The sequence below is a fragment of the Brassica rapa genome, chromosome A03, assembly GCF_000309985.2.
Source record: "Brassica rapa cultivar Chiifu-401-42 chromosome A03, CAAS_Brap_v3.01, whole genome shotgun sequence".
Lineage (NCBI taxonomy): Eukaryota > Viridiplantae > Streptophyta > Magnoliopsida > Brassicales > Brassicaceae > Brassica > Brassica rapa.
The window spans coordinates 6420412-6445653 of record NC_024797.2 but is presented as its reverse complement, the minus strand read 5'-3'; the positions used below and the strand labels follow the sequence as shown (position 1 = coordinate 6445653).

The following is a 25242-nucleotide window of genomic DNA, read 5'->3' as shown; positions in this document are numbered from 1 at the left end:
GCAACACAAACACCGAACTCCAAAAATTAACCATTCCATAAATAACAGTGTAGATCATGGTAACTTTCCCAGCAAATGATAAGAACTTGACCGTCCAGGAATGAAGTTTAGCAGTGATGCGATCAATAAACGGCTGAAGAGTAGCCGCTGAGATCTTCTTAGGACTGAGAGGCAGTCCAAGGTATCTCGTAGGAAAGGCTCCGCGCCTGAACCCTGATAAGTCGCTGAGAACTGAAGCTTCAACATCAGTGTAGCCTCCATAGAAGATCTCTGATTTGGACTCATTAGTATCAAGGCCCGACCAATCCCTAAAATGATTCATTACGGCTTTGATCCCTGCAGTTGAGGCTCGAGACCCATCAGAGAAGACCAGCAGGTCATCTGCGAACAATAAATGAGTGACTTTGGGAGAAGAGCATAGCGGATGTAACCTATAAGCACCATCGGATTCGGCCTTGTCCAGCATACGAGACAGTACCTCCATAAGCATAATGAAGAGATAGGGAGAGATTGAGTCCCCCTGCCTCAGGCCCTTCTTACCCGCAAAGAAGCCCGCAAGCTCCCCATTAATGGCCACTGAGAATCTAGGCGAGGAGATACACTCCTTGATCCAAGCTATGAACATACTAGGAAACTGCTGAGCTTCCAACACTTTAAGAACAAAATCCCAACAAACCGTGTCAAAAGCTTTGCGAATGTCTATCTTCAGCATTGCGCTTCTGAGGCACGAAGACTTATTGTAGTCCTTGATTAGCTCAGTTGCCAGCAAAACATTTTCACCCAGGCTGCGCCCTTTCAAGAATGCCGCTTGATTAGGACTAACACATTCGGACAGAATCGGCTTCAAACGGTTAGCTATGATCTTTGAAATAAGCTTGTAGACTATGTTGCAGCAGCTAATAGGTCTATAGTCAGTGAGACTACAAGCTTCCGGCTTCTTTGGAATTAAGGCAATGGCAGTCGTGTTCATATCCTTAAGCAATCTCCCATTTCTAAAGAACTCTCTCACCGCAGCAGTAATGCCTTCACCCACTGTGTCCCATGATGCTCTTAGAAACTCAACAGAATAACCATCGGGGCCTGGGCTCTTGTCCAATGGCATTGCAAACAAGGTTGCTTTGATCTCCGCTGCTGTCACTTCGCGTTTCAAATAGTTCTGTTGGAGATCCGAACAGCGAAAAGGAAGTAAAGACTGAAGTTCCTCTGCTGTTGTAGGCGAGGATGGGAGATCAGTACAACCAAGGATACCGTGGAAATAATCAGCCGCGTGCGCCTTGATATCCTCCATCGTGAAGAACGTATGATCATCTGCATCTTTAAGATAGTGAATATGGTTCCTTGAGGCATGAGATGATACTGTCCGATGATAAAATGGTGTATTCCGATCCCCAACCGCAGACCAGCGAACTCGTGATTTCTGTTTATAGAACTTCTCTTCTGCCCTTAGAAGCACATTCAGCTTTTCTCTTTCTATATGTTCCTGTCGGGCTGTTGAAGTATCCGGTGCAGTAAGCAATATTCTCTGTAGCGCACTAACATTTTCCTGCTGCTCTTTGACCCTCTGCGTAATGCCGCTGAAGTGTTTTTTATTAAGCTGACGCAAAGGTCTCTTTAGCAACTTAAGCGAACGCACCAGCTTGAATTGATCTGTGCCTGTTATCTGATCCCAGCTCCAGGCTTCAGTCACTTTCTCTGCATATTCAGGATGATCTATAACGTGGTGAAAGAACTTGAAAGGTTTAATAACCTGCCGTCTAATAGAAGGCATCCGAAGGAGGCAAGGCGTATGATCTGATTGAGACGGGTCCAAGAAGTCAGCGTAGGAATCCGGAAAAGCTGTAGACCAAGGCTGGTTGATGAAAGCATGATCGATTTTTGTGGAGATTGGATTATCATCTTGACTGTTCCTCCAAGTGAATGGTAATCCTTTTGCCTGCGCCTCAAACAACTGAGCGTCTTGAAGACCAATGTTTGCATCATCTATGCCCGAGTCATCAACACGGGAGGTAAGGTGATTGGAGTGATGGGATGTACGCAGCATTTGGTTGAAATCACCCAAAACTGACCATGGATAAGCAGAAACCGGAGTTGTAGCCTGAAGATTACGAAGATGATCCCATAAACTCCTCCTATCGTCGACCAAGTTGAAACCATAAACAAAAGTAACCGTTAACGTGACATTCTCGGAAAGAATGGTGACTCCGCAAGTAACTGATTGAGGTGATGTGTCGTATATAACCATGGTAACCTTCGGGTCCCAAACAATAATGATACGCCCCGAGACGTCATCCAAGTAGTTGCCAAAAAACTTCCACCCCCTGGGTATAGATCCTAATACTCTCTCTTTATTACTCTCTAGTATATGAGTCTCCAAAAAAGCTCCAAAAAGAGGCCTATGGATATTAATCCAATCTTTGGTCATCGTGTGGCGTCTTTCGCTATTCAGTCCTCTTACATTCCACGCAAAAAACATATCTAAAAATTTTAGTGGCGTTTTGTGACCTTACGGCCACTCTTCCTGTTTTTAACCAGGAAAAAGGGGTTGTCTCGATCCTGATCCTCCACAGGATGAATAAGATGCTCGCTATCTAGACCCTTGTCCAACAGATGCTTCTGTTCAGCGCTACCTTTGCACCCTGTACTGTCAGTAGCCAGAGTAGCATCAGCTGTAACCTCCGGAGAGCTTTCAACGTGGGCAACCTTCACAACAGCACCAGAGGCGTCCAAAAAAGTGGGATCAGTCCTATCTACCTCAAGCTCTGCTTCATCAACAGACACCAAAAACAAATCATCGCCGCAATCATCCGATGAAATCCTGGCCAATACATCAAAAGCACCAGTAGAAATTCCGTTGGACAAAGCATCAATGTGAGATAAATCCACCTCCTCAACACTAGGCAGTGAGTTAGTCACAACAGAGAGCGCTTTAGATTCAGAATTATTGTTGACATGAGCAACCTGTTCAGTAAGAGACAAAGCGACTGTGGCCTCCTCCATATTCTGTTGAGGGATTTCGCCCTCTTCCAAGTCTTCCTTTTGAATATCATCGATCTTGCAAGTCTCCTTGAATGCTTCTACAGAATCTTTTACCACAGGTATATATCGAAGCTTCCCCTGCTTTACCATTTTTCCAGTAGAGCGGCCCGGCCTTGACTGCGATCGCCTCCTGGACATTTCATCTGAATTTTTCCGCACACCAACCTTCCCTGAAGCTCTCTCTGAAGCTACAGCGTCACATCTAATCGAAGGGTGGCCGAACTTCTTGCAAAGGTCACATTTGACAGGCAGCCAGGGATATGTTACAGCAATCTCAACCTCCTTGCCATTAGAGAAACCCGACACTATCTTGCTGGGCAAAGGAGTTGTAAGATCGACCCTTACATATAGCTTTGCTACCTCGAAATTTTCCTTGCGTTCTGTTTCCGGTGCTAGCGAATCAGGTTTACCAATAGCTGTGGCTAGGCGACTCAAGCTCTCTTGGTTGAAAAGCAGGTAGGGGACGTTTCTCATCTCCACTGGGACAATGGCACTAGTAAGAGGAGGTTCATCAGGTGAGTAATCCTGAGACCATGGGGCCACAAACATAGGAAACCCACCAATGTTCCAACAAGTGCGGGATAATAGTACCTCCCGAGTTCTTGGAGTTGTAACTCTGAGGAGAAACGTACCATGTCCAATGCTATGAACAAATATCCTTGGGCCAGTTTTTGCCCAGACCGCATTCACTACTCCAATAATCTTACCCATCGAAGGACAGTCTCCATGGAAGCGCGCATATATGAAGTCTTTAAACTCTAGCTTTGCGGCCTCAATGTTTTCATCCGGTATTAGCACAAAAGGAGCCCCCGAGATATGATCAACCGGAGTTCCTAATTCCTGCAGCTGCGCTGAGCTTTTGAGTAAAGCTGCGTAATTTTTCACCGGAGGAACCTCTGTTACAGGAGGTTTAGCTGTGAACAGAGCGATTCCGTCAACAGCACCAGAGCAACGAACCTCCGAGGCCTGGCGAGACGAAGATAGAGGAGTTGATGGAGAGATCTCCACCGAGGAGGAGCCAGAGCCACACGGGATCCCCGGCGAGGTAGGCAGACCAGATTGACCAGGTGGCGCAGGACCAGAAGCCACCACCACAGAGTCCACCAGAGAAGAGGAAACCACCACAGATTTCAGCGGAAAAAACCCAGAAGGGACCAAAGGAGAACCGACAGGAAAAGAAGCAAGCGCCGAGTTGAATGTCCCAGAGATCGAGGATCCCAGAGCCGCTGCGCCGATTTCAGAGGAAATGACGAGGGAGGAGGACAACTTCTTCTTAGTCATCCTGGCGGAGAGGATTCGACGAAAAGCCTTAGACGAACGGGAGAACGGAGGGCGATGCTTTCTTTTGGAGAGGAGCATGGCGACATGAGAGGAGAGAAGAGAAGAGAAAGAGCGGAAGAAAGGAGGCAAAGAGTTCTCACCGGTGAGCGTGATGCCCTCCGGCGGCGGAGTAACGGTTAGAAACCTAATCCCCCATTAATCGCAGCTAGAGAGAGAAAAAGAGCCGTTTTTTTTTTACCGTTGAGTTTAAACAGAAGTATTGTTATCATAAACGTATTTTCTTACAGATTTTAAGTATGAAATATTTCAGTTCATTATAAAAAATGAAGATTTATCAAATTTTAGTTCATTTTAAGAAAATGTTGAACTGTTTATCGTGGTTTTATGTATTAAAATAAAACTGTTTATTGTAAATATCTATATATAAAGAACTGTCTCTCATGAACTTGTATATGACAAGAAAAAGATATTGTTGCTGAATAAAACGTAAAACTAGAATCATTCATCACCTTTTTTTTTATGTTACAAGTAATATATTTGATTGATTAATCATCAGTTACATTTTTTTTTGAATATTGTCATCATTTACATTATAATAAAACTAAAACGAGATTATTGATAATAATCCCATACTATATTTTTTTCCGACATAATCCCATACTATATAAAAGTAATATTATAAACATAGCTCATATGATATATGTTAATACCTAGAAAAGGCAAACTTAGATGTTCCTACAAGTTTCAACTAGAGTTTATCCCGCACATCGTGCGGATATATTTTTATTTTATAAATATTTAATTTTGATATTATTATATAAATTTAAATATACAATTTATATCTTAGTGTTATGTATTTTATAACTCTTTAATTTTATTGTTTAGGTTTTTTATTATTTTATTAATATAGGAGTTTGTTTTATACATATTACCTTTTTTATTACGTTTTCGAGTTTTCATAATTTGAAATAATCAAATAAAAATATTCTTCAACACATGATTTTTGAAAATATATAGCTGTAGAAATAAATTTTTAATATATGTTAATAACTTCATTTGTATAAAAAAAATCTGACATGATTAACAAATTTGAACCCGTTTTAGTGGTAGATGATAATTTATTTAAATGAAAGCATTATATTACTTAATTACGAAATTAATTAATGCAATATTTAATAAAAATTATTTAAAATTTTAGTAGGATTTTGTTAGATTTTTCTCAACAGATTTTGTTATAACTGAAAATAAAATTCAAATCTATAGTTAAAATTAATTTATTATTAATATTCCTATTAATTATTATGTCATATTATGTGATTAATGAAATGGTCCTAGTAGACTTTTAAATAGTAGATAAAAATAGTATTTCTATTTTAATAGAGAACATAAGAAATTTAGTGACAAAAATAATTTTCTTCGTTCCTTCTTTACATATTTTTTGTTTGTTTGTTTGTCATCTTGACTTGCTTGTTTAAACACCTTAAAAGAACCAAACGAATACATTATAATTAGATTAGGGTTTGTGGAAGGAAATTAAATGAATTACTGCTTACTAGTTTAAAAAAGGAGAAACCAAGTATGGAAGTTAATGCAGCCGACATATTTGACGACGAATCGCTACGTTTGTAATGTCTCTTTAACCGTGCAACTATTAATTATTAAAATCATTAGTATTTAAGAACTTTGGAACATGCAACTATATATGATAACTATGTCTCCTTCATCAATAAACCAAAAAAACATGGAAGACCCATTTTTGTTTTATACAGTAATATATTCTTAGGGCTGGGCAAATAAACCAAACCCGAAAACCCGAACCGAATCCGATTCGATAAAAATGAATCTGAACCGATCCGAACCCGACGTAAATACCGAATGGGTCTTGTTTTGTGGTATTTCGGGTTATGGGTATTATCCGAACCGAACCCGAATCTAAATGAATATCCGATAGAACCCGAAACATTCAAAACCTCGAAAAGATCTTGTACCAAACATGATCTCAATTCCTAATATATATCCAAAATACACTAGGAAATATTGAACATCTAAAATACTTATCTATTACATGAAGGTTGGTGGTTCTATTACATGAAGGTTGATGGTTAAAGATGGCCGTTGAATCTTGAAGTATTTAATTAGATTTTGATTTTGTTTTCGTTAAACAATGTTTCTCATTTCATGAGAAATTGGTTTTCGTTTTATGCTTTTATTTATTTGGTTTTAGTTTCATCAGTAAATATGTTTACTTTTCGCTTGATTTTGAATGATCAAGATTGATGTTCTTTATTTTTGAATCGATTTTACTTAAGTTTTGATTACAACAGGTATTTTAAAACTGAAGAACCGATTTTACTCATGTTTTGGTTATTAAATAGGTAAAAATCAGGTACTTTTAAACCGAAAAACCGATTGGGACCCAAACCCGAAAGTATATTGGGTTGTACCGGTTCTTTGAAGATTTACTAACCCCGATCTGAATCCGATAGAACCCGAACCGGTCCCGAACCGAACTTTCATATAATCTGAATGGGGCTGATTTTGATAAACTCGAAAAACCAAAACCCGATTGGATAAAAGCGAAACCCGATTGAGATCCCGAATGCGCAGGCCTATATTCTTTCAATAAGCACCAATCTTTTAAAAGTTGGGTTTGAATCTCTTGGGGTGTCAGCCCAACATGAAGGCCCATAATTTGAGTTCAATCCACAAAACATCATTTTTTCATTCTTTCTTTCTCAACATGAAGTTTCATTTAAAACACGGTTACAAGATCTTCAACCTCAACTAAGGTTTTGTTGCCCACAAAGATAATGATTCGATTTTTGTATCGTTCATGAACACTTAAGGGTTACCTATACTATCTAATCTAACATCATTTGTACTCTAACACCACAATGAGAACAAATTCCTTATACCACAAGAAGTAAAAGGAATCGCCTCTTATACCACGCGGGTACAAAAAACATGGCCTAAACCACTGATAAGATAAAGCGATTGAGAACATCAGTTTCAATTCATATTAGTTATCGTCTAATCAGAGCGCATGTTCCTCAATCTACTTATTCATTACCGGGGGAAAAGTCTTCGAACCTGACACCAAATACACGAAAAAAGGTGTCCAGAGCTCGCATTAGTCAGTGGGGGAGTAATTCAATCACGTATCCTTTGTGGTTGTTGCTCATCTTATCAAACAGCAAAAAAAAAAATCAAATCATAGATGCAACACAAGACAAGAACAGAAGGATTCTCAGTTTCTTGTTTTCACAAAAGATGATGTTTGGTTTCAAAACAAGACCCAGTTCACTTGGTCCTGTCATTCAGAAATTTTAAAAAGGACACAAAGAGATGTCTATTGAATCATACATAGAAATTACGGCAGATTTTGTTTTTTTTTTGTTTTTTAAATTAAAAAGAGATAGTTTTTAGTAGATTTGGGGTCTTCCTTTTCATCATCCCATGGCATACTTCTGAGTCCAGCTCCGTGCAGTGGACTCATACTTGTTCTTGTCAGTCTTGTACATATGAGCTATCTCAGGTACCAAAGGATCATCCGGGTTTGGATCGGTTAACAAGGAACAGATCGATAACAGCACCTGTCCATTACAACATTGTAGTTAGAAACTAAAACAAACCATATGAGTCCAAGATTCAAGACTCAAGAGAGGGCCTATTAATCATCAATTCTATCCGGAAGACAAATAGCAAATAACTAAAAACCATTTTAATAATAAATTAGTCAAATCTAAACGACTTAAGAGACATCTCAATTTTAGCATGTATAGACATCTAAACAGGTCCAATGATGTTTAGCTAAAGGATAAGAATAAGAAACGGAACCTTGGAAATGGTGAGAGCAGGACTCCATTGCTCCTTCAAGATGTCGAGGCAAATGCTTCCGTTGCTGTTAATGTTGGGATGGAACACCTTCGTCCTAAAGGCCACCTATATGTGAAGAAAACAATTAGATAATGAAGCAACCACCAAAAAAAAAAAAAAAAAAAAAATGTAATCACCTTAGGAGGTTTGAAAGGGTAATCTGGAGGGAAGTGAATGGTAACAAGGAAAACACCTCCAGCGTAAGGACTGTCTGTAGGACCCATTATCGTTGCCTGCCAATGAAACATGTCTTCAGCAACAGGTCCTGTAATAAAAAACATAAACTCATTAAAACCTCAAAAAAAAGACAAAGCCTTTTGATTCACAAGCACCAGATCCCATATAGAATTACAAGATCTACACTCAGACAAATAACAAAACGAAACATACTAACTTTTGTTCCAGACAGAAAAGTCAAGAACTTTAGCTCCAGATCGAAACCAAACATCACTAATCTAAAGCAGCAGAACGATCCATCAACAGACCTGCGCTACACGAGGTGGGTGGATCCTTCTGGAGATCCTTGAGTTCCTTCAAGATCCGCTTCGACGCCATATCCAAAAACCTTAACGATCTATAAACCAAAACAAAGTTTCCAAAGGGATTACAAAGAGCCTAAAGATACGAATAGATCCAAAGATTTAAGGCAGAGAAAGAGAATATATACGTTTGGTTTCGCGTATCTCCGATTCGGCGAGGTTGTCGCCTTTTTCTTCTCGTGGTTGGGAGAAAGGAGAAGCGAAGACTAAACAAGGGTGGGTGGAGGAAAGAGTAAGAAGTGTTTGATTCTCTGTGGTTGCGTCCACGTTAAATAGTGTGCGGGTTCACTAGTGGGCTCACTTTTTTTTTAAATACAACGCGGCGTTTTTCATACCATCATCAAGTTGGCATGTAACCGACGTTGATTTTAAAAAGTCGTTTGATCTAACGGATGAGATCTTATATCCGATTAGACGAATCATCAGAAGCCACGTCTTTTCTCTCTCTCTCCCCCACTTGTAAAAATTAGTTCTGGGTATTCGGTACGGTTCAGATTGGATAGTTGTGATTCTGGTTTGTTTCAGATATTTCGGAATATAAAATATTGGTTGATATCTACAATAATGCTTCGGTTCAGTTTGGTTTTATTTATTTTGGTTCGGTTTGGTTAAGATTGTTTTAAAAAAATAAAAAATGTAACTGATCCAGAGTCATCGTCGCCGGGAGAAATGGACCGGTTCTAGGATCAAAGTGGGCCTTACCACGACGGAGAAGAATCTGGGACACCTGATTTTGATACAGGGAGATGGAGGAACTCGGAGGAAAACGTCTCGTTATAGAGAGCACCGTGGCGACTATCTTCACATGTCCTCTCGGCTCATTAAGCTCTACTATTGCTTTTCAGGTGGTATCAAGACCAGCTTTAAGTGGAAGTGACTACATCTCAACTCTGGAGGGAGAACAAGAAAGACCTGTTTTGAATGTGAATGGGTTCTTTTTCCTTTTAGCTATGTCTAAAAGCTGAACTCAAGGCGGTATGTTGTTTACTTACTACACTCTGTTTCCTGTTTCTTCCTTAGATAAGAACTATGTAATAATCCCTTTTGATATTGAGAAATGTCTTTTCTACGTAATTTATATATGAATTGAGTTCCTTTTACTGGTCTTGCTAGAAATCAACATATCAATTACATCATTCACTATAAACTGAAACAGTGAAAACTCTTTTCTGAATGATCAGATACATAACATGAAAGCTCAATGAAATAGTCTTTTTCTCAGAGTATATACGGTGATCCTGATATACTCCCTATCGGAGTCGACCCTGTAGAAACCTCCGATCTATACCCGCTCGCTAGCTTCTCCGGCCTTATCTCCTCCACCATCCTCACCACCTCACTCATCTTCGGCCTCTTCTCCGCTAACCTCGCCGTGCAAACCATACCAACCTGAAGCATCTCCACCATCTCCTCCTCCACCTGAGTACACCTCATCAGCTCTTCGTCAAACACCTCCCCTGTCCACTCCTCTCTAACCACCGAGTTCACCCACCTCACCAGGTTACCCACCTCTGCCTTCCCTGTCAGCACCTCGAATATCAAAACACCGAAACTATACACATCCGAAGGTTGAGTCCCCTTCCTCGTGTCTGCTATCTCCGGCGCACGGTAGCCTGATGCGTGTCGCGGTAGCGAATGCATCAGCGCAGCCATCCCTGCCCCGGAGACGCAGCCATATCCTTTCCCGTTGAGGAAAACGTTAGATGATTTTATGTTTCCATGGACTACTAGTTTGTTGCCTCCGCTTTGAGAGTGGATGTGAGCTACTCCTCTCGCTGCTCCGTACACCATGTTCAATCTTGTTTCCCAATCTAGAGGTTTCCTATTCTTTAGACATCTCTGACCTGAATGGTTAACACATAGACAATTAACTCTAGAACTATTTTTTCGTGGATATTTAAAACAGAAAAATAGTTTGGAAGACATTTGATACTATATGATAGTTCTCGTGTGAAAATAAATGTTCGTATGTTCTATAACGTTACCGTGTAGTAATGTGGAGAGACTTCCATGTTCGTAGTAATCATAAACCACAAGCTTCTCCTCCTTAGAATAGAAATATCCTCTCAAAGTAGCAACATTCTCATGCTTGATGCTGCCAAGGTGTTCGATCTGCTGCTCGAACTCTCTCTGAGGGACGCACACTTCCTTGATTCTTTTCACGACGATGGTGGCCGAGTCTTCGACATCGACCTTGTAGGTTGTCCCAAACGGTCCTTTCCCTAAAACTTCCGCAGAAGCTCTCAGCAAGTCTTCGAGGTCGAAGACAAGATTCTTCCCTTCGAAGAACACGATCTTGTTACCTCCTTCGCCTAGGTTTGGATCTGAATCGTTCCTCCTCTTGCTTGGTTTCTCCTTTGCGGTTCTTCTCTGCTCTTCCCTGTTGTGGATGATCACCAGTAAGATAGCGAGGAGAGCTAGTGTTGCAAAACACGCGCTTAATGCTATGACAAGAACTGCATGGTTATGGTGGTGGTGCTTCCTTACAGGAGCTAGTTTTGAAGAGGAAACACTGTTTCCGACGAATGCTGAGAGTGGGAACCTCTGCAATGACTCCGGTATGGTGCCTGTCAGATTGTTGTGAGCTAAGTCGAGCAGCTTCAGACCAGGAACATGGAGATTCGGAATCTCACCGGAGAACTTGTTATAAGCAAGATTCAGAGAGTGTAACTGAGCCAGCTTCTCGATAGAAGATGGGATGCTACCGTTAAACCGGTTGTTAGAGAGATCAAGAACTCGTAGACGCTCCCAAGAAGAGAACTCATCAGGCAACGGACCAGAGAACTCGTTGAAATCGAGTCTAAGCTCGGTCAAGTTCTTCAAAGCTTGAAAACTTGGAGGAAAAGGTCCAGAGATGTTGTTAGAACTGAGAATGAGAAACTGGAGATTAGTTAACCTGGCTATGTCCTTTAGCTGGAGATGCCCGTGAAGACCCGTGGCTGCTAAGTGAAGAGCGATGACACTGGAATGGTTGGAGTCGCACGTAACACCGGTCCATTTGGTGCATATAGGAAGAGTTGGTGACCAGTTGAGTGAATGAGAGTGACTGATGTTGCTAACGAATTGAAGAAGAGCGTGTTTATCTTCTCTGATCGTCTCAGCTTCTATGCAGAAGATTGCTCCTATGAGTACTAAAACTAAAACTTGGCTCTTCATTTTAATTGTTTTGTTTTGGGTGGAGGAAAAAACTGGTTTTAAGGGTAAAGTGACGTTAATAATGGATGAAGATGAGAATGTGTGTGTGTATATAATAAGGTAGAATTATTGACTTTTGTGAGCTATAAAGAAACTATAGGTTAAGTTTTTGTTTTTATAAACGAAAGTGGGTTGCTTTAGGTTAATGTTAGGTTGGGCGAGTTGTTGACTTGATGCCTAACAAGTAACAACTCTGTCTAATGTGTTTTGTTTTTTTTGTTGGGTAGAGAAAATCGCGGTGAAAGCAAATAGTTTTTCAACTTTGGAACAATTGATTTTCAATGTGTAAACATAAGTCTTGTCTTTTTAACAGTTGAAATTAGAAAAAAAAAAGAAGTTTATGGTTCATGCTAATTGTCAAGTCTCTCTCTCACATCTACCCACTTCCATATAGGATATATGAGATCAGAGGAAAGAGACATGTTCGAATTCATGTTTTATTCGTTTTGACTCAAGGTTTCAGTTTTAAAATTTGTAACGCTTAGTCAGAAGTACATAGCATGTGTTTTAGTTTAGATTGTACAGTTATATGAACCTCGGATTGTAGCGTTATAACAATTTCCATATTAAGAGAAAGAAAACTTTTAAGGATTATGAGAAAACGCTTTACATATATTACAAGTTAATAAGTTGAATGTATTAAGAATTATGAGAAAACACTTTGCTTAGGTTACAAGTTAGTGAGTTGTTTGAGGCGTGTATTGATCCCGTTAAAAGTGTTGTAAAAACATTTTAAAGATTTCTTGAGGGGCAATAAAAGAAAGATTTATAAACAGTACATTGGATTTTATAGTTCTTTTTAGTTTGGGCAAATCTCTCAAATAGTCTTTTTTAAATTTTTGTCAAAAATAACCTTCAGAAATTAAAATGACCAAAACAGTTTTTTTTTTTTTTTGAAAATTTTGATTTTTATTTTTTATTTTTTTTTAAATTTGAGTTCATCCCCAAAACTTAACCCTTTAACTCTAAATGTTAAATCTTATCATTTTCCTACTCAAAGAGAAACTAAAAATGACTATCTAAAAAAATTTCTCTTTTAGTTTTTGAAACTTTTTTAAGAAAATGATATTAGTACAATGTGGATTGTAGAATTATATGAATTTATAAATGAGAGAAGGAAAAAGTTATATAATCGAGGTTTTAATTTTTAAAATATTTCCAAAATCTGTCAGAAAATAATTATTTGTATTAATTTTAGTTCTTATATTTTTATTTGAAAACGTCTTATCATATAGAACTAAATTAATTTGAGACTAAAAAGTATGTAAACTAGCAAAAATAACAAAAAATTAAGTATATCGTATCCAACTTCTTATGGTTAGTTTATACATAGTAATGTTTTATTTAAAAGTATTTTTATCAGAAGTTTAATTATACATATGTATTTTTAAATGAAGAATTGTTGAACAACGGAGTCAAAGCAGGGGAAGGAATACACGTATCCTTATATCCAAACAACATCTCATCCCCCTTCGAGACTTCTTCTTCCTTCTTCTTCTTCTTCGTCGCCGATCTCAAACACCGTCTTTTCTCAGCAAACCCTCAACCATGGATTGCGACTTCAGGAACAAGTCAGGTCCCCCCTACGGCCGCCCTATGTACCCATCTCCTTCTCCATCATCGACCCACCCTATGTACAACGGACCTCCGGGATACCCTAAGATCGGTCAACAAAGCAGCCACGGCCAGCCGTTTTTCCCTCCGCCGGAGAGAAACCCCTCGTTTCAGCACAACCCTTCTCCTTCTTCTTCATGTAAGTCTGATCTCGAATCTCGAATTGCTTTTATACGATTTGTGGCTGATGCTCGTTTTTTTTTGTGTGGGTTATAGCTGGATTAGGAATCAAGGTGACTCTCAAGCCTGAGTATCGGATCACTCCTCCGGTGAGTAAATTTAGTAACTTTTTGAGATTCTGATGTGAAAGTTTTCATCTTTTTAAAATTTCGGGATTGGAGATTTTTAAGTCTGTGTTGTGAGTTGTGATGTTTTCAGCCTCCGTTGTTGCCTCGAGTTGGAGATGTTCCTCGGAGCAGCTTTCAGTTTGATTTTGGTTTAGAAAGGAAGGTTCTTGCTGAGGCAGAGAAGGAGAATCCGGATTGGAGCAAGTTTGGGTCTGAGCATCCTCCTCCACCGTCTAACTTTCCACCAACACCGTCACCTTCAATGGTAAGGCTCATCTTAACTTGTTCTATGGAAGCTTCTTAGAGTTAGGCCCGAGGTTGTTAGTATGAGTTCTTGGAAGAACAAGTGTGGATCATCATCTTCTATGAACGGAATGAACAGGACATGTTTTGTTTTTGTATATTACTATATGGGAGTTGAAGTCAATATTAGATTTTGCGTTACACTCTAGTACGACCCAGCATCTTAGAGTTAGGCTCGAGGTTGCTAGTAAGAGTTCTGGGAAGAACAAGTGTGGATCATCCATCATCATCTATGAACTTATTTAACAGAACAGGTTTTGTTTTGTGTGCTACTTAGTGGGTTTTAGACTTAGCATTACACTGTAGTATGATCCTCCTTAGATTTAATCTAGCTCTATCAATGTTAATGAGGTTGGGTTTCCACCGCAGGGTGTGGATCCTGTGGTGATGAAATATGCAGGGCTCAACCGAGAAGCGGTCAACATCGCAGTTGCAAACTATGGTGATAATCCCACAAAGGTGCTTTTATCTTATTTCCATCTATCCACACATTCTATTCATGTAGTATTTAGCTAATAGCTCCACGGATATACTTTCAGAGATCAACTGTTGTGTGTTTCGAGATATACTCTCTTCATTCCCAAAAAGAGTAATCTAACTACAGTTTCATTTCTACGTGTTTCAGGTTCAAGAGTTTGCAAATGGGTTCACGGCGTTAAGGGAAATGGGGTTCCCAACGAACGCTGTTGCAGATGCTCTCTTCATGTTTGAGAATGATACTGAGAAAGCATTGTCACATTTGCTCCATGGTTCTTCTTGAACTTGCTTTTCAAATATCCTCCTTCTATATAGTGTGTATAAGTAAAACATCAAATTTGATAACATAAAAAGATTGACAAAAGTATAGATACTGTTTTTTTTTTTTTTTTTTAACTTACGTAAATTGATATGATTGTTTTGGGAGGTCAAAACTTTGTCAGTGAAAATATATATTTCACTGCTGAACTTAAAAACAACCGATGTTTGATGAGTGACAACATTGCCTTAACATCCAGAACATAGAGTTTTGCATAATGCAATGATTGATACCACAAACCACCAAAGTGTAAAAAGATGTTATACATAGAGAAGAAAATGTTGCACTTACCCTCAGTCAAAACATCCTCTATAAGCAGAGCAATGCCTCACTAGAATTTATTCTCTGTACATTTGGTCTCTTACACTCCTGTGCATATAAGCTTCTGAACCATATGCAAAGAAAATTAGATACATGTCAAACAATATGTATCCAATCTTTTCTCACATTTGAAAACTAATGAAACGGATAAGAGTAAATATGTACAAAAGAAGATGATATGTCATTTTACACGAGGACTAAGCAGAAGAGCAAAATTTTCAAAGACTGTGTAAGATGGATTAAAATCATTAAAATCTGCAATTAAGCTCGATCAGCAACATATAAAAGTTAACCACTACAATCTCTAATAAAACTCAATCTGCAGCACAGCAGCAGAGTAGATTTAAAAACCGGATGGATCAACTCGGTTTAGACATCCCAAGCTGGAACTATATATTGATTGCAAAGGAGGATCATTTTTGTATTTATTGTGGTAGATCCAACGGTTAGAAAGGCAGACAAAAGAAGTGAAGACGACGACGTTTTGAGAATCATGAACCGTCAATGCTCTCATCAAACTGTTACCAGAAGAAGAGAAAGATGAAATAGATATTCCTTCAAAAAGTTTCAGTCTTTCCTCCATTTCTCACATACCCATCTCCAAAAAATCTCATCTTGATTCTTCAATCGGAACATGTTAATCAATTGCTGATTAACCTTTTCCCTCCCCGTTGATTTTCATCCCTGTGAAACCGCCATGGCCGCGGCTCTGAGGTCAAACACCTCGAGAGAAACCGCTTCTCTCGCACTCTCTCACTTTCGTTACTTCTTCTTCAACCGTCTCCACACCTCCTCGACTCCTCCTCGCAGCAGCCACCGTAACAAGATCGCGTCTCTCAAGCCTACGGGAGGAGAGCGGCGGTGCTACGCTACGGAGAAGGTGAAAGGTGTAAAGTCTGCTCTTTTGTGCTCGCAAGGAGACCCGCCGGATCTCTGGCAGCCTCCCGGAGATGGAGCTTCCTCCCTTCGGCTTAATACCGGTCGTGTCGGTGGTGGTGGAGGCAGTGCTGGTGTTGGTAACGGAGCAGGGTCGGATTCGAAGGAGGATTGTTGGGGTGGGTCTAATCTTGGGTCTAGCTTTCCGACACCGAAGGAGATTTGTAATGGTTTGGACAAGTTCGTGATTGGTCAGGAGAGAGCCAAAAAGGTGAAAAGATGATGAGGGCTTTTGATGTTGTTGTTGGTAAAGGTTTACTTGTGGATGATCGTTTGCTAGTGTCTAAATATCTTTGTCATGCTTTAGGCTTTGAATGGTGCTAATGTCACAACTGCTTATTCAGAGATTAGTTTCTAGTTGGATTGTAATTTGAAAGTTCCATATTATTTTTTTCTTCCGAAAACAACAACTGATGCTGGACTCTTAGGTGTGTTAGGTTTGGTTTGGTTATGCATACTTGAATTATGTGTGGTTCTATTTGGTTTAGATATGTGAAAGATTTTTTTTAAGTTTATAACGCACTAGTGTGTCATCTTGTGGATGCAGGTACTTTCAGTGGCAGTTTACAATCACTACAAGAGGATATACTACGAATCCATACAGAAACGGTTAGTGTACAAAATAATCTTTCATTGTACAGCTTATTACCTAAGCATCTGAAAGTAAACATATCTTGTTCTTTGGTAGATCATGGTAGAATGCTTGCACTTTCATTTGCATCTTTCTCTATCTTTGTTGGTTTCACTTATTGCATAAGAGATTCGTTTAAGTTTGATAATGAGATTTGGTGGAAAGCTAGGTCCTCAGGAGAAACCGATAGCACCGCAGCGAAACCAGCTGATGATGATGATCTGGTAGAACTGGAGAAGAGTAACATTCTCCTGATGGGACCAACTGGCTCAGGTAAATATTCTGACCCCAATCTGCAAAAATAACACAAACCCCTGATACGCTGAACATTGTTGTGAAACTTTAAGTTCAGCTTGTCTCACCTCATATGTTTTTGTTGTTTTTTCTTTAACCACAGGGAAGACACTACTTGCGAAAACCTTGGCACGGTTTGTGAATGTTCCTTTTGTCATTGCGGATGCAACCACATTGACTCAGGCTGGTTATGTGGGAGAGGACGTAGAATCTATATTATACAAACTTCTCACAGTAATCTTCTTAAACCCAACCCATTTTTATTTGTACACTATTATAATCAATTTCTTTATATTATTTGTGGTGAGTTGTTTTGATCTCTCTCTCTCTCTCTACAGGTCGCAGATTATAATGTTGCAGCTGCACAGCAGGGGATTGTTTACATTGATGAAGTCGACAAGATAACAAAGAAGGTTGGAGATTAAAAAGAATATTTTCCTAGTGTTAATTTGGTAAACTTGATATATTATTTTATGTGCTTCTTTTTGGTTTTGCCAGGCAGAAAGCCTTAACATCAGCAGAGATGTATCAGGAGAAGGTGTTCAACAAGCATTGCTTAAAATGCTGGAAGGAACTGTAAGTTTGCTGTTCAAGCCGTGTACTATTTGCTTTGAGAGCTCCACTGTTCTTTTTGTGGTTGATAACACTTCCTTTACTGGAAATAGATCGTTAATGTACCTGAGAAGGGCGCTAGAAAGCACCCTAGAGGCGACAACATCCAGGTTTGTTACTTGTGCTCTACTCTAATGTTCTTTGCATGATGATTAGAGTGTTAGAGTTGGTTAAGGTACCTCCTCTGTTTCTTACTCTGCGTCCTTGTCAAAATGTGTGCAGATAGACACAAAAGATATACTCTTCATATGTGGTGGTGCTTTTGTAGACATCGAAAAGACCATTTCAGAGAGGTAAGACTAGTGAACAAATCCCCAAACATTACCTTTATATAAGGAAACTGATTGTATTTTCTTTTACAGGCGCCATGATTCGTCAATAGGGTTTGGTGCTCCTGTGCGTGCTAACATGAGGGCGGGTGGTGTTACAAACGCCGCTGTTGCCTCAAACCTGATGGAAACTGTAGGTCTTTTTAAGCACATGTTTTTATGGGATTCTTCTGCTTGTTCGTAATGACATGTGTCTATTGTTTGGTGTTGGGCAGGTGGAAAGCAGTGACCTGATTGCTTATGGTTTAATACCTGAGTTTGTTGGAAGGTTTCCTGTTCTCGTCAGTTTGTCTGCTCTGACCGAGAACCAACTTATGCAGGTCAAATTTTATTATTACAGAAACATCATTGATTTGACTCTCTTGCAATACTCAAAATCATTGGATTACAGGTGCTAACGGAGCCCAAGAACGCACTTGGAAAGCAATACAAGAAGATGTATCAGATGAATAGTGTAACTACTTCACTCTCCTCTCTCTCTCTCTCTCTCTCCCTCTTACTCTCTCTGCTCAAAATCTTGAAGACAAATCTCCTCTTGTCTTCAGGTGAAGCTGCATTTCACGGAAACAGCGCTGCGGCTAATAGCTAGAAAAGCAATAACGAAAAACACTGGAGCTCGTGGCTTAAGAGCTCTTTTAGAAAGCATCCTCATGGACTCTATGTACGAGGTAAGTTCTTACAAACCCATGTCATCACATCTGCATTCAGACCGTTGTACATTTAGCAAAAGATAACTTATTTTGTTGTTCATTCAGATACCGGACGAGGGTACAGGGAAGGATATGATAGAGGCGGTTGTGGTGGATGAAGAAGCAGTTGAAGGAGAAGGGCGTAGAGGCTCTGGAGCCAAGATTCTCCGTGGGAAAGGAGCTTTGGCTCTGTATCTCTCTGAAACCACTAAGTCCAAGGATTCTCCTCAGGTACTTACTTGCATACCACAAAGTAATCCCGGTTTTAGTTAAACCGAATAACAATTGCATAGTTTGGTTTGTTAACCGGATTGAACTTGTGCTTAAAAAATTGTTGCAGACGACCAAGGAAGGATCTGAAGGAGAAACTGAGGTGGAGCCGGTTGTAGCCAATATGTAATGTATCAATATACATCATCATCGATCCAGAACATCTGGTAAAATGTATCTCTCTGTATGCATAACTTTTAACGTTCTTTGTACATATATGAAAGAAAGAAAACAAACTTGGATTAGTAAGTTTAAAAATAATACAAGGATGCACAGTTTCCACTTTGATAATCTTTACTTCATTCAAGATAGCCTGTCTTTTATTAAGTACATTTAGAATAGCTTGAGTTTGTTTGTACAGAAAGTACTTTTTATTAAACCTCCATCTCATATAACCCTCTTTCTAGAACAGAGGATTTAATTAACTTGAGAGACTCCACAAAATCATCACACATCTTGTGAGGGTCAGGAATGACTGTTGGATCGGCCGTTACTGATATTATGACCTTCTTCTCATAACTCTGGAAATGTACAGTAAGAGCCTCCACACACATGCAAAAACATAATTCGAAAAACAAAATAAGCAAAAAAAAAATCTATAAATGTATATATAATGAATTTGTCTATAACTACATGTATATATATGCACACACTTACATGTGGATGTCCAAAAACACTAGGGGCGATATAAGATAACGGGTGGCCGTGAAAGGTTATTTCTTCTTTTGGACCGACGACATTGGAGAACGTCAACGTCGTGTTATGGATCACTTTCCTTACAAGAACTACACTTGCCTGTATTTTCAATATGGTTCTCCATTAGATAGCACTCAAAAACTTAAAAATAAACAATGTATATACATGATTAACATATGTATTTATTAGCAACTTAGATTTCACCTTGAGCCCCAGGACTTTTAGTATCAGTTTAAAGAATGCCATAGAGAATACAGCCTCTAGGGAGTGTTTCTTGCGGTCGACCGTAACTTTAGCTCGGCGCACGTATTCTAGAGGGTCAGTCTCCAGGCCGACAGAGAATGGCAGGAGGATGTAACCGAAGAGATTTCCCCATCTGCATTTCGATTTCTTGGCCATCATATCCGCTAGAGCCTATATATATTACATCTTTGAACAATTTCAAATTATTAATTTCAAAGATAACATGATTAAACATTTTGTAACCTCTATTCCAGTGTTTGGTCTCAAGTTAATCATAATGGCTGAACGAAGTCGGAATTTTCTCATTGACTCTTTAGATTTGGGTGTTGCTTCTTGATCTATTATATAAACATATGGCAAGAGCTCTTTTAGATGACAATACTAAGTTACTATGTATAAAACAATCATGTAAAAACAAACATATACCATATCTCCGGCTAAGATACCGCGAAAGTCCAGCTTGCGTTACTCCAAGAAGAACATCGTTTACCGTCTAACAAAATAGATTAAAAGCTAAAAATGTCAGCGAATATACATAATTCAAGAGATTCTAGAAATTTGGAAATAAAACAAATTTATACCAATTTCATTGCGTTTTTCACCAGCTTAACATCGTCGAAACTGATAATCCGGTGGACGAACCTCTTTGGTACAAGTTCAGTACCGGGTTTGGCCAAGAGAGGAGTTTCCGTATCCCTCAAGAAACAAATTGTTAGAGCAAACATTAAGACATCAACAAAAGTGTTGAAAACCAATCTTAGGATGAACCAAAGCCCCACAAATAACCACCAAATCTTGTTGAAGAAACCATTGTAACTGCTCGGTCCGAACTGTTTTCTCTGAACCGAGACAGTAGGCAAGGCCTCAGGGTCTGATGTTTTTCGGGTGCAAGCGAGGAAAAGAGACATGAGAGACATTCCATCACCCAAAGAATGATGGATCTTGAGAAGGCCAATGGACTCAGCGTTTGATGTTTTGAGGCAGAGTAAGTGAATTTCCCATAATGGTTTAGAAAAATCCATAGGAACGGTCGTTAACTTAGAGATATAGTGTTCAAGGTACTGATCAGGATTTTCAATGTTGGGATCTATATCAGGAACAATCACATGATCTTCTACTCTAACTTCCGTCCGAACCCAACTCGGTTTCCCTTTCTTCCCATTCTTCATCTCCTGAATCTGTATATATAATTAAAACTATGATTTTCATATAAATAAACCCATTATTTTATATTTTCATTTTTATTGATTAATATTTTTTTTTGAGAGAACAAGATAGTTATTTAAACAACCATATAACCATTCGGCCACATTAGTCTTTCATGATTAATATATTGTAAGAAAAAAAAATATATAGAGGCTTGTTATACCATTTTAAGTCTGATTACAATAACTAATGACTCTTAATTAAGAGCATGCTATATAACTGCAATGGTACAAACAGGGTAAGAGATGATGTTCTGAATTGTTTTTTTTTGTGTCTGACTGAATCTCATGATTTTATATCATGTTCTTCTATAACTCCCTCTCGTTTTTACTATGTTGTATGCCTTTGTACATACACAATGGTGAAATCTTTTTCTAAGAATAATGAAATATATATTGTTGTTCATATAAATACGTGTTTCGACTTACTAAAATGCTGGAAAAGCGAGGATGATTAACGAGAGTGTGTTTAAGGCCGTCGATGATGGCAGGTGGGTTTCCTTTGACTTTGCATCCCATTATGACGATTATCGCACAGTTAAAATCCGGAGAATTGAACAGCCGTGAGCATGGGCTGAGTGGCTCCTCCCCCACCGTCTCCCTCGCCGTGTTCTTTTCTCCACCCATTCTTTGACCTATTTGTGGTTCTTTCCAAGTTTTTTGGAATTTTGGTTTTTTCACTCGGTCACTTTGTACTCCATTCTCTATATATAAATAAGTTGCAAGATTTTTCTGTGGACTTGTGGTCCCGTTGGCTTTGGTTAACCTTAGCTATTACATCATGTGGATGTCTATTCATTTCCGTTGATTTTATGGGGTTTAATGACAAATCAGGTGGATATATTATTATTCTGCACATATAACCTGTTTTCACTGTAGAATTAAAAGTAACGTCAAGACTTTTTATTTGTTACTAGGATCCAACCCGCCCTTCGGGCGGGAAAGCAACAAACAAAATAATATAAATAAATCTTAAATATTTATTTTATTCTCAAGAAAAATAAAAATAACTTTTTTTTATTTTTACCAAAATTTTTACTATTTGTTTTAGTATTATTTCTATACAAACCATTTTTACCATTAAAAATAAGAAAATATAATTATTTGACCATTTAAATATTTTCTATCTTGATTTTAGTAGTAAATATAATAAATTATTTTTAAACAGTAGTCGATTCTATAGAACACAGTAACATATATTATTTTCTCTTTTGTACGTTAGCTTAATGAATCTAGTGACACTATTTTTTTTTTTTAAATTGCTAATTTAAACTATGTAAAAATACCAGTTTGAAAAAAAACTATGGAAAAATAGCAGACTCATTATTAATAAATTACTTTAAATTAGGTAATCAGCATGAAAACCTCATCATAGTAACTATTCTCGGAAACAACCGTCTTTCGTCGTACATATGGATGCAGAACTACCACTTTGGTTTACAGAGTCAACATGAGTTTGTGAATGTTTACTGTAAAAAAAAAGTAACTATTATTCCTTATAAATATACACGTTTGTTTGAATCATAATTATGTTATTATATTTGAAAATCAAATAAAACTATTTAATAATTTGATAGGAAAATGTATTATTAATTTAGAAATTTTCAAAACTCTAATGAATTTCTACAAAAATTATGAAAATATATATTCAAAATAGTGTATAATTTTCTATTTCTTGTATTAATTCATAAGACTGTAGATGTTTAACTTAAAAATAATAAAATAAATTATTTAAATTACTTAAGTAACTAATTTATAGAAGATGCTAACATATATTCCAATATGTTTGGGTTATATGCTAATTGTGTAGAACTTATAACAGTTATAACATGAGAGAAAAACTTTATGACGTTTTACAAAATTGAAGTATGCATTTATCTGAAAGAGAAAATAATTACGATCTAATTGCTTTTTTTTATCATAGTTACTTAGTTTTGATGAAAATAATGGATTTTATCACAACGGATTAAAATTTATATTTTATTTTTATATTTTTATTCTTGGTTTTTAGTTATATGTAAGAGAATATATATATATATATATTTGTTTTTACGTGCATGAAGGAAATGGTGAAGGAGGAATAACCCAAATTAGACAATGATAGACGATATGATGATCATGCACATGAGTTTCGGGAATCGTCTCGTTAATTTAAACTATTTGTAGTGAGTGATTGATAGAAGTGGTCACAGATGAGCCGCTAAAGCAATACATTCTCTACACCAAAACTCAGGACTCGAGTGTTGGTATGTATTTTCTGAACAAACCTTGCAGCCTCTAGAGCTTCGGAGATTGTCATGTGACGGTAATAAGAGGATAAAATTTTGTTGTAGCGGCTTCATGCACCTTCCTGCACCCTCATGTACAGTCCTCATAGTCCCGTGGACAGTCCACTATCTCTGATAGGCTTTGCAGTAATGGCGAGGCTGGTTTATGTTGTTGTAATAACAGAACTTAGTGTCCATGCTCTTGCATCTTGGACACGGCAGAGTTTTGGACCCTTCCGGGTTTTACAGTCTGTCGTCTGTTGATTGTTCTCGTCAATCTCTCTGATCCGTTAATGTCACCTCTTCTTTGTCTCCTACTTCTGTCTCTGATCACTCTGGAGTTACTTGCTCTGTAGATACCTGGGAGAGGGGTAATAAAAACATTACTTTAAGAACACTTGCAATGAGTCTATAATGATTTCAACAGCAAACAAAAGAAGATATGGTTGCTCAACTATGCTCAACAGGAAGCTCAAAGAGAAACAAAGGTTTTGTAGAAACAATCTAAGAGAACATAATCAAAAAGACACAATACACGAACAAACATAGAAATAAAACAAAAGAAGTGCCCAGACTTTCAAATCTAACGCTGACCAATAGGGTATGTCATTTCAAAAGGCAATAGCAGATCAAAATTTTAGTTTCTTAAGCCCACACAACATAATGTTCTTAAGGAACTGGAACAAATATTAGAGAAAAAACATAATAAAATTAAATTATATCATTGAGGGGACATGAAAAGTTCTTAAGGAACTGGAACAAATATTAGAGAAAAAACATAATAAAATTAAATTATATCATTGAGGGGACATGAAAACTCCACCTTTTGACTCGTCTCAGCTTTTTTTCTGCGACATTACGTGCTTTCCATAAACCCATGAAACGTGGCACCACCATCTGAGGACTACTGTCAAATTTTCAAATCGTAAAGAAATATATGGGATAACACCACCGTTGCAAATTGTGTGTAGTAAAGAAGGAATATGATTGAATCTCGTGAAGCAGAGAGATTTCTAGAGGTTCTCATCTCTCCTATTTATAGTCTCAGGAATTAGAGATTTTTGATGGAAGTTGAGAAATGGGTTATTAAAGTCGACATAGTGGGAGAGCTGGACAGAGAGGTAGTTAATGGAGAGACGTTGTCAAGTGGCTTCAATGAGGAACGATAGCGTTACACATGGGTTCTGAGATCGGTGGTGGAATATAGGACACTAAGAAGACTACGCTCGAAGAAAGAGAAGGTGTTTGACGTGGCAGAAAACATGACGTCGGCGTAAAGAATACACACACAAACATAAGTATGACATGTCACTTTAATTGGTCAGGAATATTTCATCTGATGTGGCACCCCTTAGAAGCTCTAAAAATAGCTTCTTTTATATAGTAGGATTGTTATGAAAAAATCAAAGAACAAAACTTGGATTCACCTCTAGAGTGAACCTTTAAATTAACCTCCCCTACTACACTAACTTCATCCACCATCAGAATTTAAACATGCTAATTCAATTCTTTCTCTTCTCTTGTGTTCCTGACACCCTGTATATATATTACAGTTATTCTTAAATTATTAGTTTTGTTAGGTTAGGTTAAGATCCGCGTCTTGCGCGGAATGATATATTACAGTTATTCTTAAATTAAACAGTTTCAATTCTTTCTTTTCAATACCATATTATTATTAATTAATGAATTGGTTTGGAAAAAAATAACCTTTTATAGCCTCCCCCAAATTCTCGATAAAAATAATATGATTCTATGTACGATTATTCAGTGTATTACTAATCTAAGCGCCATTAGAAAATTAAAAGTATGCAGAAATTTATCC

The 25242-nt window shown here is 38.0% G+C and overlaps 6 protein-coding genes across 6 annotated transcripts; 2 read left to right on the top strand and 4 right to left on the bottom strand.

Annotated features, from left to right (window-relative positions):
• Positions 1 to 1532: 1532 nt before the first annotated feature.
• Positions 1533 to 2242, bottom strand: LOC117132395. Its single transcript, XM_033286279.1, has 2 exons — positions 1634 to 2242; positions 1533 to 1574 (listed from the first exon to the last, which is right to left on the bottom strand). The coding sequence occupies exons 1-2, from the start codon at positions 2240 to 2242 to the stop codon at positions 1533 to 1535; spliced, it is 651 nt and encodes a 216-aa protein (XP_033142170.1).
• Positions 2243 to 7514: 5272 nt separating this feature from the next.
• On the bottom strand, positions 7515 to 9099 carry LOC103857087 (ubiquitin-conjugating enzyme E2 10-like). Its single transcript, XM_009134237.3, has 5 exons — positions 8861 to 9099; positions 8679 to 8767; positions 8331 to 8458; positions 8155 to 8259; positions 7515 to 7910 (listed from the first exon to the last, which is right to left on the bottom strand). The coding sequence occupies exons 2-5, from the start codon at positions 8746 to 8748 to the stop codon at positions 7767 to 7769; spliced, it is 447 nt and encodes a 148-aa protein (XP_009132485.1). The 5' UTR covers positions 8749 to 8767; positions 8861 to 9099; the 3' UTR covers positions 7515 to 7766.
• A 656-nt stretch (positions 9100 to 9755) lies between these two features.
• Positions 9756 to 13142, bottom strand: LOC103857086 (probable inactive receptor kinase At5g53320). The gene is made up of 3 exons (XM_009134236.3): positions 12978 to 13142; positions 10718 to 12741; positions 9756 to 10576 (listed from the first exon to the last, which is right to left on the bottom strand). Exons 2-3 carry the CDS (start codon positions 11886 to 11888, stop codon positions 9951 to 9953), a joined length of 1797 nt encoding a protein of 598 aa, XP_009132484.1. The 5' UTR covers positions 11889 to 12741; positions 12978 to 13142; the 3' UTR covers positions 9756 to 9950.
• Positions 13143 to 13344: 202 nt separating this feature from the next.
• On the top strand, positions 13345 to 15023 carry LOC103857085 (leucine-rich repeat extensin-like protein 5). The gene is made up of 5 exons (XM_009134235.3): positions 13345 to 13680; positions 13758 to 13810; positions 13920 to 14093; positions 14501 to 14590; positions 14757 to 15023. The coding sequence occupies exons 1-5, from the start codon at positions 13476 to 13478 to the stop codon at positions 14889 to 14891; spliced, it is 657 nt and encodes a 218-aa protein (XP_009132483.1). The 5' UTR covers positions 13345 to 13475; the 3' UTR covers positions 14892 to 15023.
• Positions 15024 to 15743: 720 nt separating this feature from the next.
• Positions 15744 to 19300, top strand: LOC103857083 (CLP protease regulatory subunit CLPX1, mitochondrial). The gene is made up of 14 exons (XM_009134233.3): positions 15744 to 16395; positions 16732 to 16793; positions 16985 to 17088; positions 17213 to 17343; positions 17448 to 17522; positions 17608 to 17685; positions 17775 to 17831; positions 17944 to 18014; positions 18084 to 18183; positions 18266 to 18370; positions 18442 to 18504; positions 18596 to 18718; positions 18806 to 18970; positions 19080 to 19300. Exons 1-14 carry the CDS (start codon positions 15946 to 15948, stop codon positions 19137 to 19139), a joined length of 1644 nt encoding a protein of 547 aa, XP_009132481.1. The 5' UTR covers positions 15744 to 15945; the 3' UTR covers positions 19140 to 19300.
• LOC103857084 (O-acyltransferase WSD1) lies at positions 19231 to 24818 on the bottom strand. The gene is made up of 7 exons (XM_009134234.2): positions 21583 to 24818; positions 20530 to 21126; positions 20375 to 20441; positions 20192 to 20286; positions 19910 to 20119; positions 19667 to 19804; positions 19231 to 19551 (listed from the first exon to the last, which is right to left on the bottom strand). Exons 1-7 carry the CDS (start codon positions 21778 to 21780, stop codon positions 19384 to 19386), a joined length of 1473 nt encoding a protein of 490 aa, XP_009132482.1. The 5' UTR covers positions 21781 to 24818; the 3' UTR covers positions 19231 to 19383.
• Between the last annotated feature and the right edge of the window lie 424 nt (positions 24819 to 25242).

Coding starts and splice junctions, on each gene's coding strand:
- LOC117132395 (XM_033286279.1), bottom strand. CDS start 2,242: ATGGTTATATACGACACATCACCTCAATCAGTTACTTGCGGAGTCACC. Junction 1,575..1,633: donor GCACAGATCAATTCAAGCTG/GTGCGTTCGCTT, acceptor AAAACACTTCAG/CGGCATTACGCAGAGGGTCA.
- LOC103857087 (XM_009134237.3), bottom strand. CDS start 8,748: ATGGCGTCGAAGCGGATCTTGAAGGAACTCAAGGATCTCCAGAAGGAT. Junction 8,260..8,330: donor ACCCTTTCAAACCTCCTAAG/GTGATTACATTT, acceptor CTTCACATATAG/GTGGCCTTTAGGACGAAGGT. Junction 7,911..8,154: donor CTGCTCTCACCATTTCCAAG/GTTCCGTTTCTT, acceptor TGTAATGGACAG/GTGCTGTTATCGATCTGTTC.
- LOC103857086 (XM_009134236.3), bottom strand. CDS start 11,888: ATGAAGAGCCAAGTTTTAGTTTTAGTACTCATAGGAGCAATCTTCTGC. Junction 10,577..10,717: donor TCTCTCCACATTACTACACG/GTAACGTTATAG, acceptor TTAACCATTCAG/GTCAGAGATGTCTAAAGAAT.
- LOC103857085 (XM_009134235.3), top strand. CDS start 13,476: ATGGATTGCGACTTCAGGAACAAGTCAGGTCCCCCCTACGGCCGCCCT. Junction 13,811..13,919: donor AGTATCGGATCACTCCTCCG/GTGAGTAAATTT, acceptor TGATGTTTTCAG/CCTCCGTTGTTGCCTCGAGT. Junction 14,591..14,756: donor ATGGTGATAATCCCACAAAG/GTGCTTTTATCT, acceptor TACGTGTTTCAG/GTTCAAGAGTTTGCAAATGG.
- LOC103857083 (XM_009134233.3), top strand. CDS start 15,946: ATGGCCGCGGCTCTGAGGTCAAACACCTCGAGAGAAACCGCTTCTCTC. Junction 17,832..17,943: donor CTAGAGGCGACAACATCCAG/GTTTGTTACTTG, acceptor AAATGTGTGCAG/ATAGACACAAAAGATATACT. Junction 18,184..18,265: donor CCTCAAACCTGATGGAAACT/GTAGGTCTTTTT, acceptor GGTGTTGGGCAG/GTGGAAAGCAGTGACCTGAT.
- LOC103857084 (XM_009134234.2), bottom strand. CDS start 21,780: ATGGGTGGAGAAAAGAACACGGCGAGGGAGACGGTGGGGGAGGAGCCA. Junction 20,120..20,191: donor GACCAAACACTGGAATAGAG/GTTACAAAATGT, acceptor TAATATATATAG/GCTCTAGCGGATATGATGGC. Junction 19,552..19,666: donor GTGTTTTTGGACATCCACAT/GTAAGTGTGTGC, acceptor ATGTGTGTGGAG/GCTCTTACTGTACATTTCCA.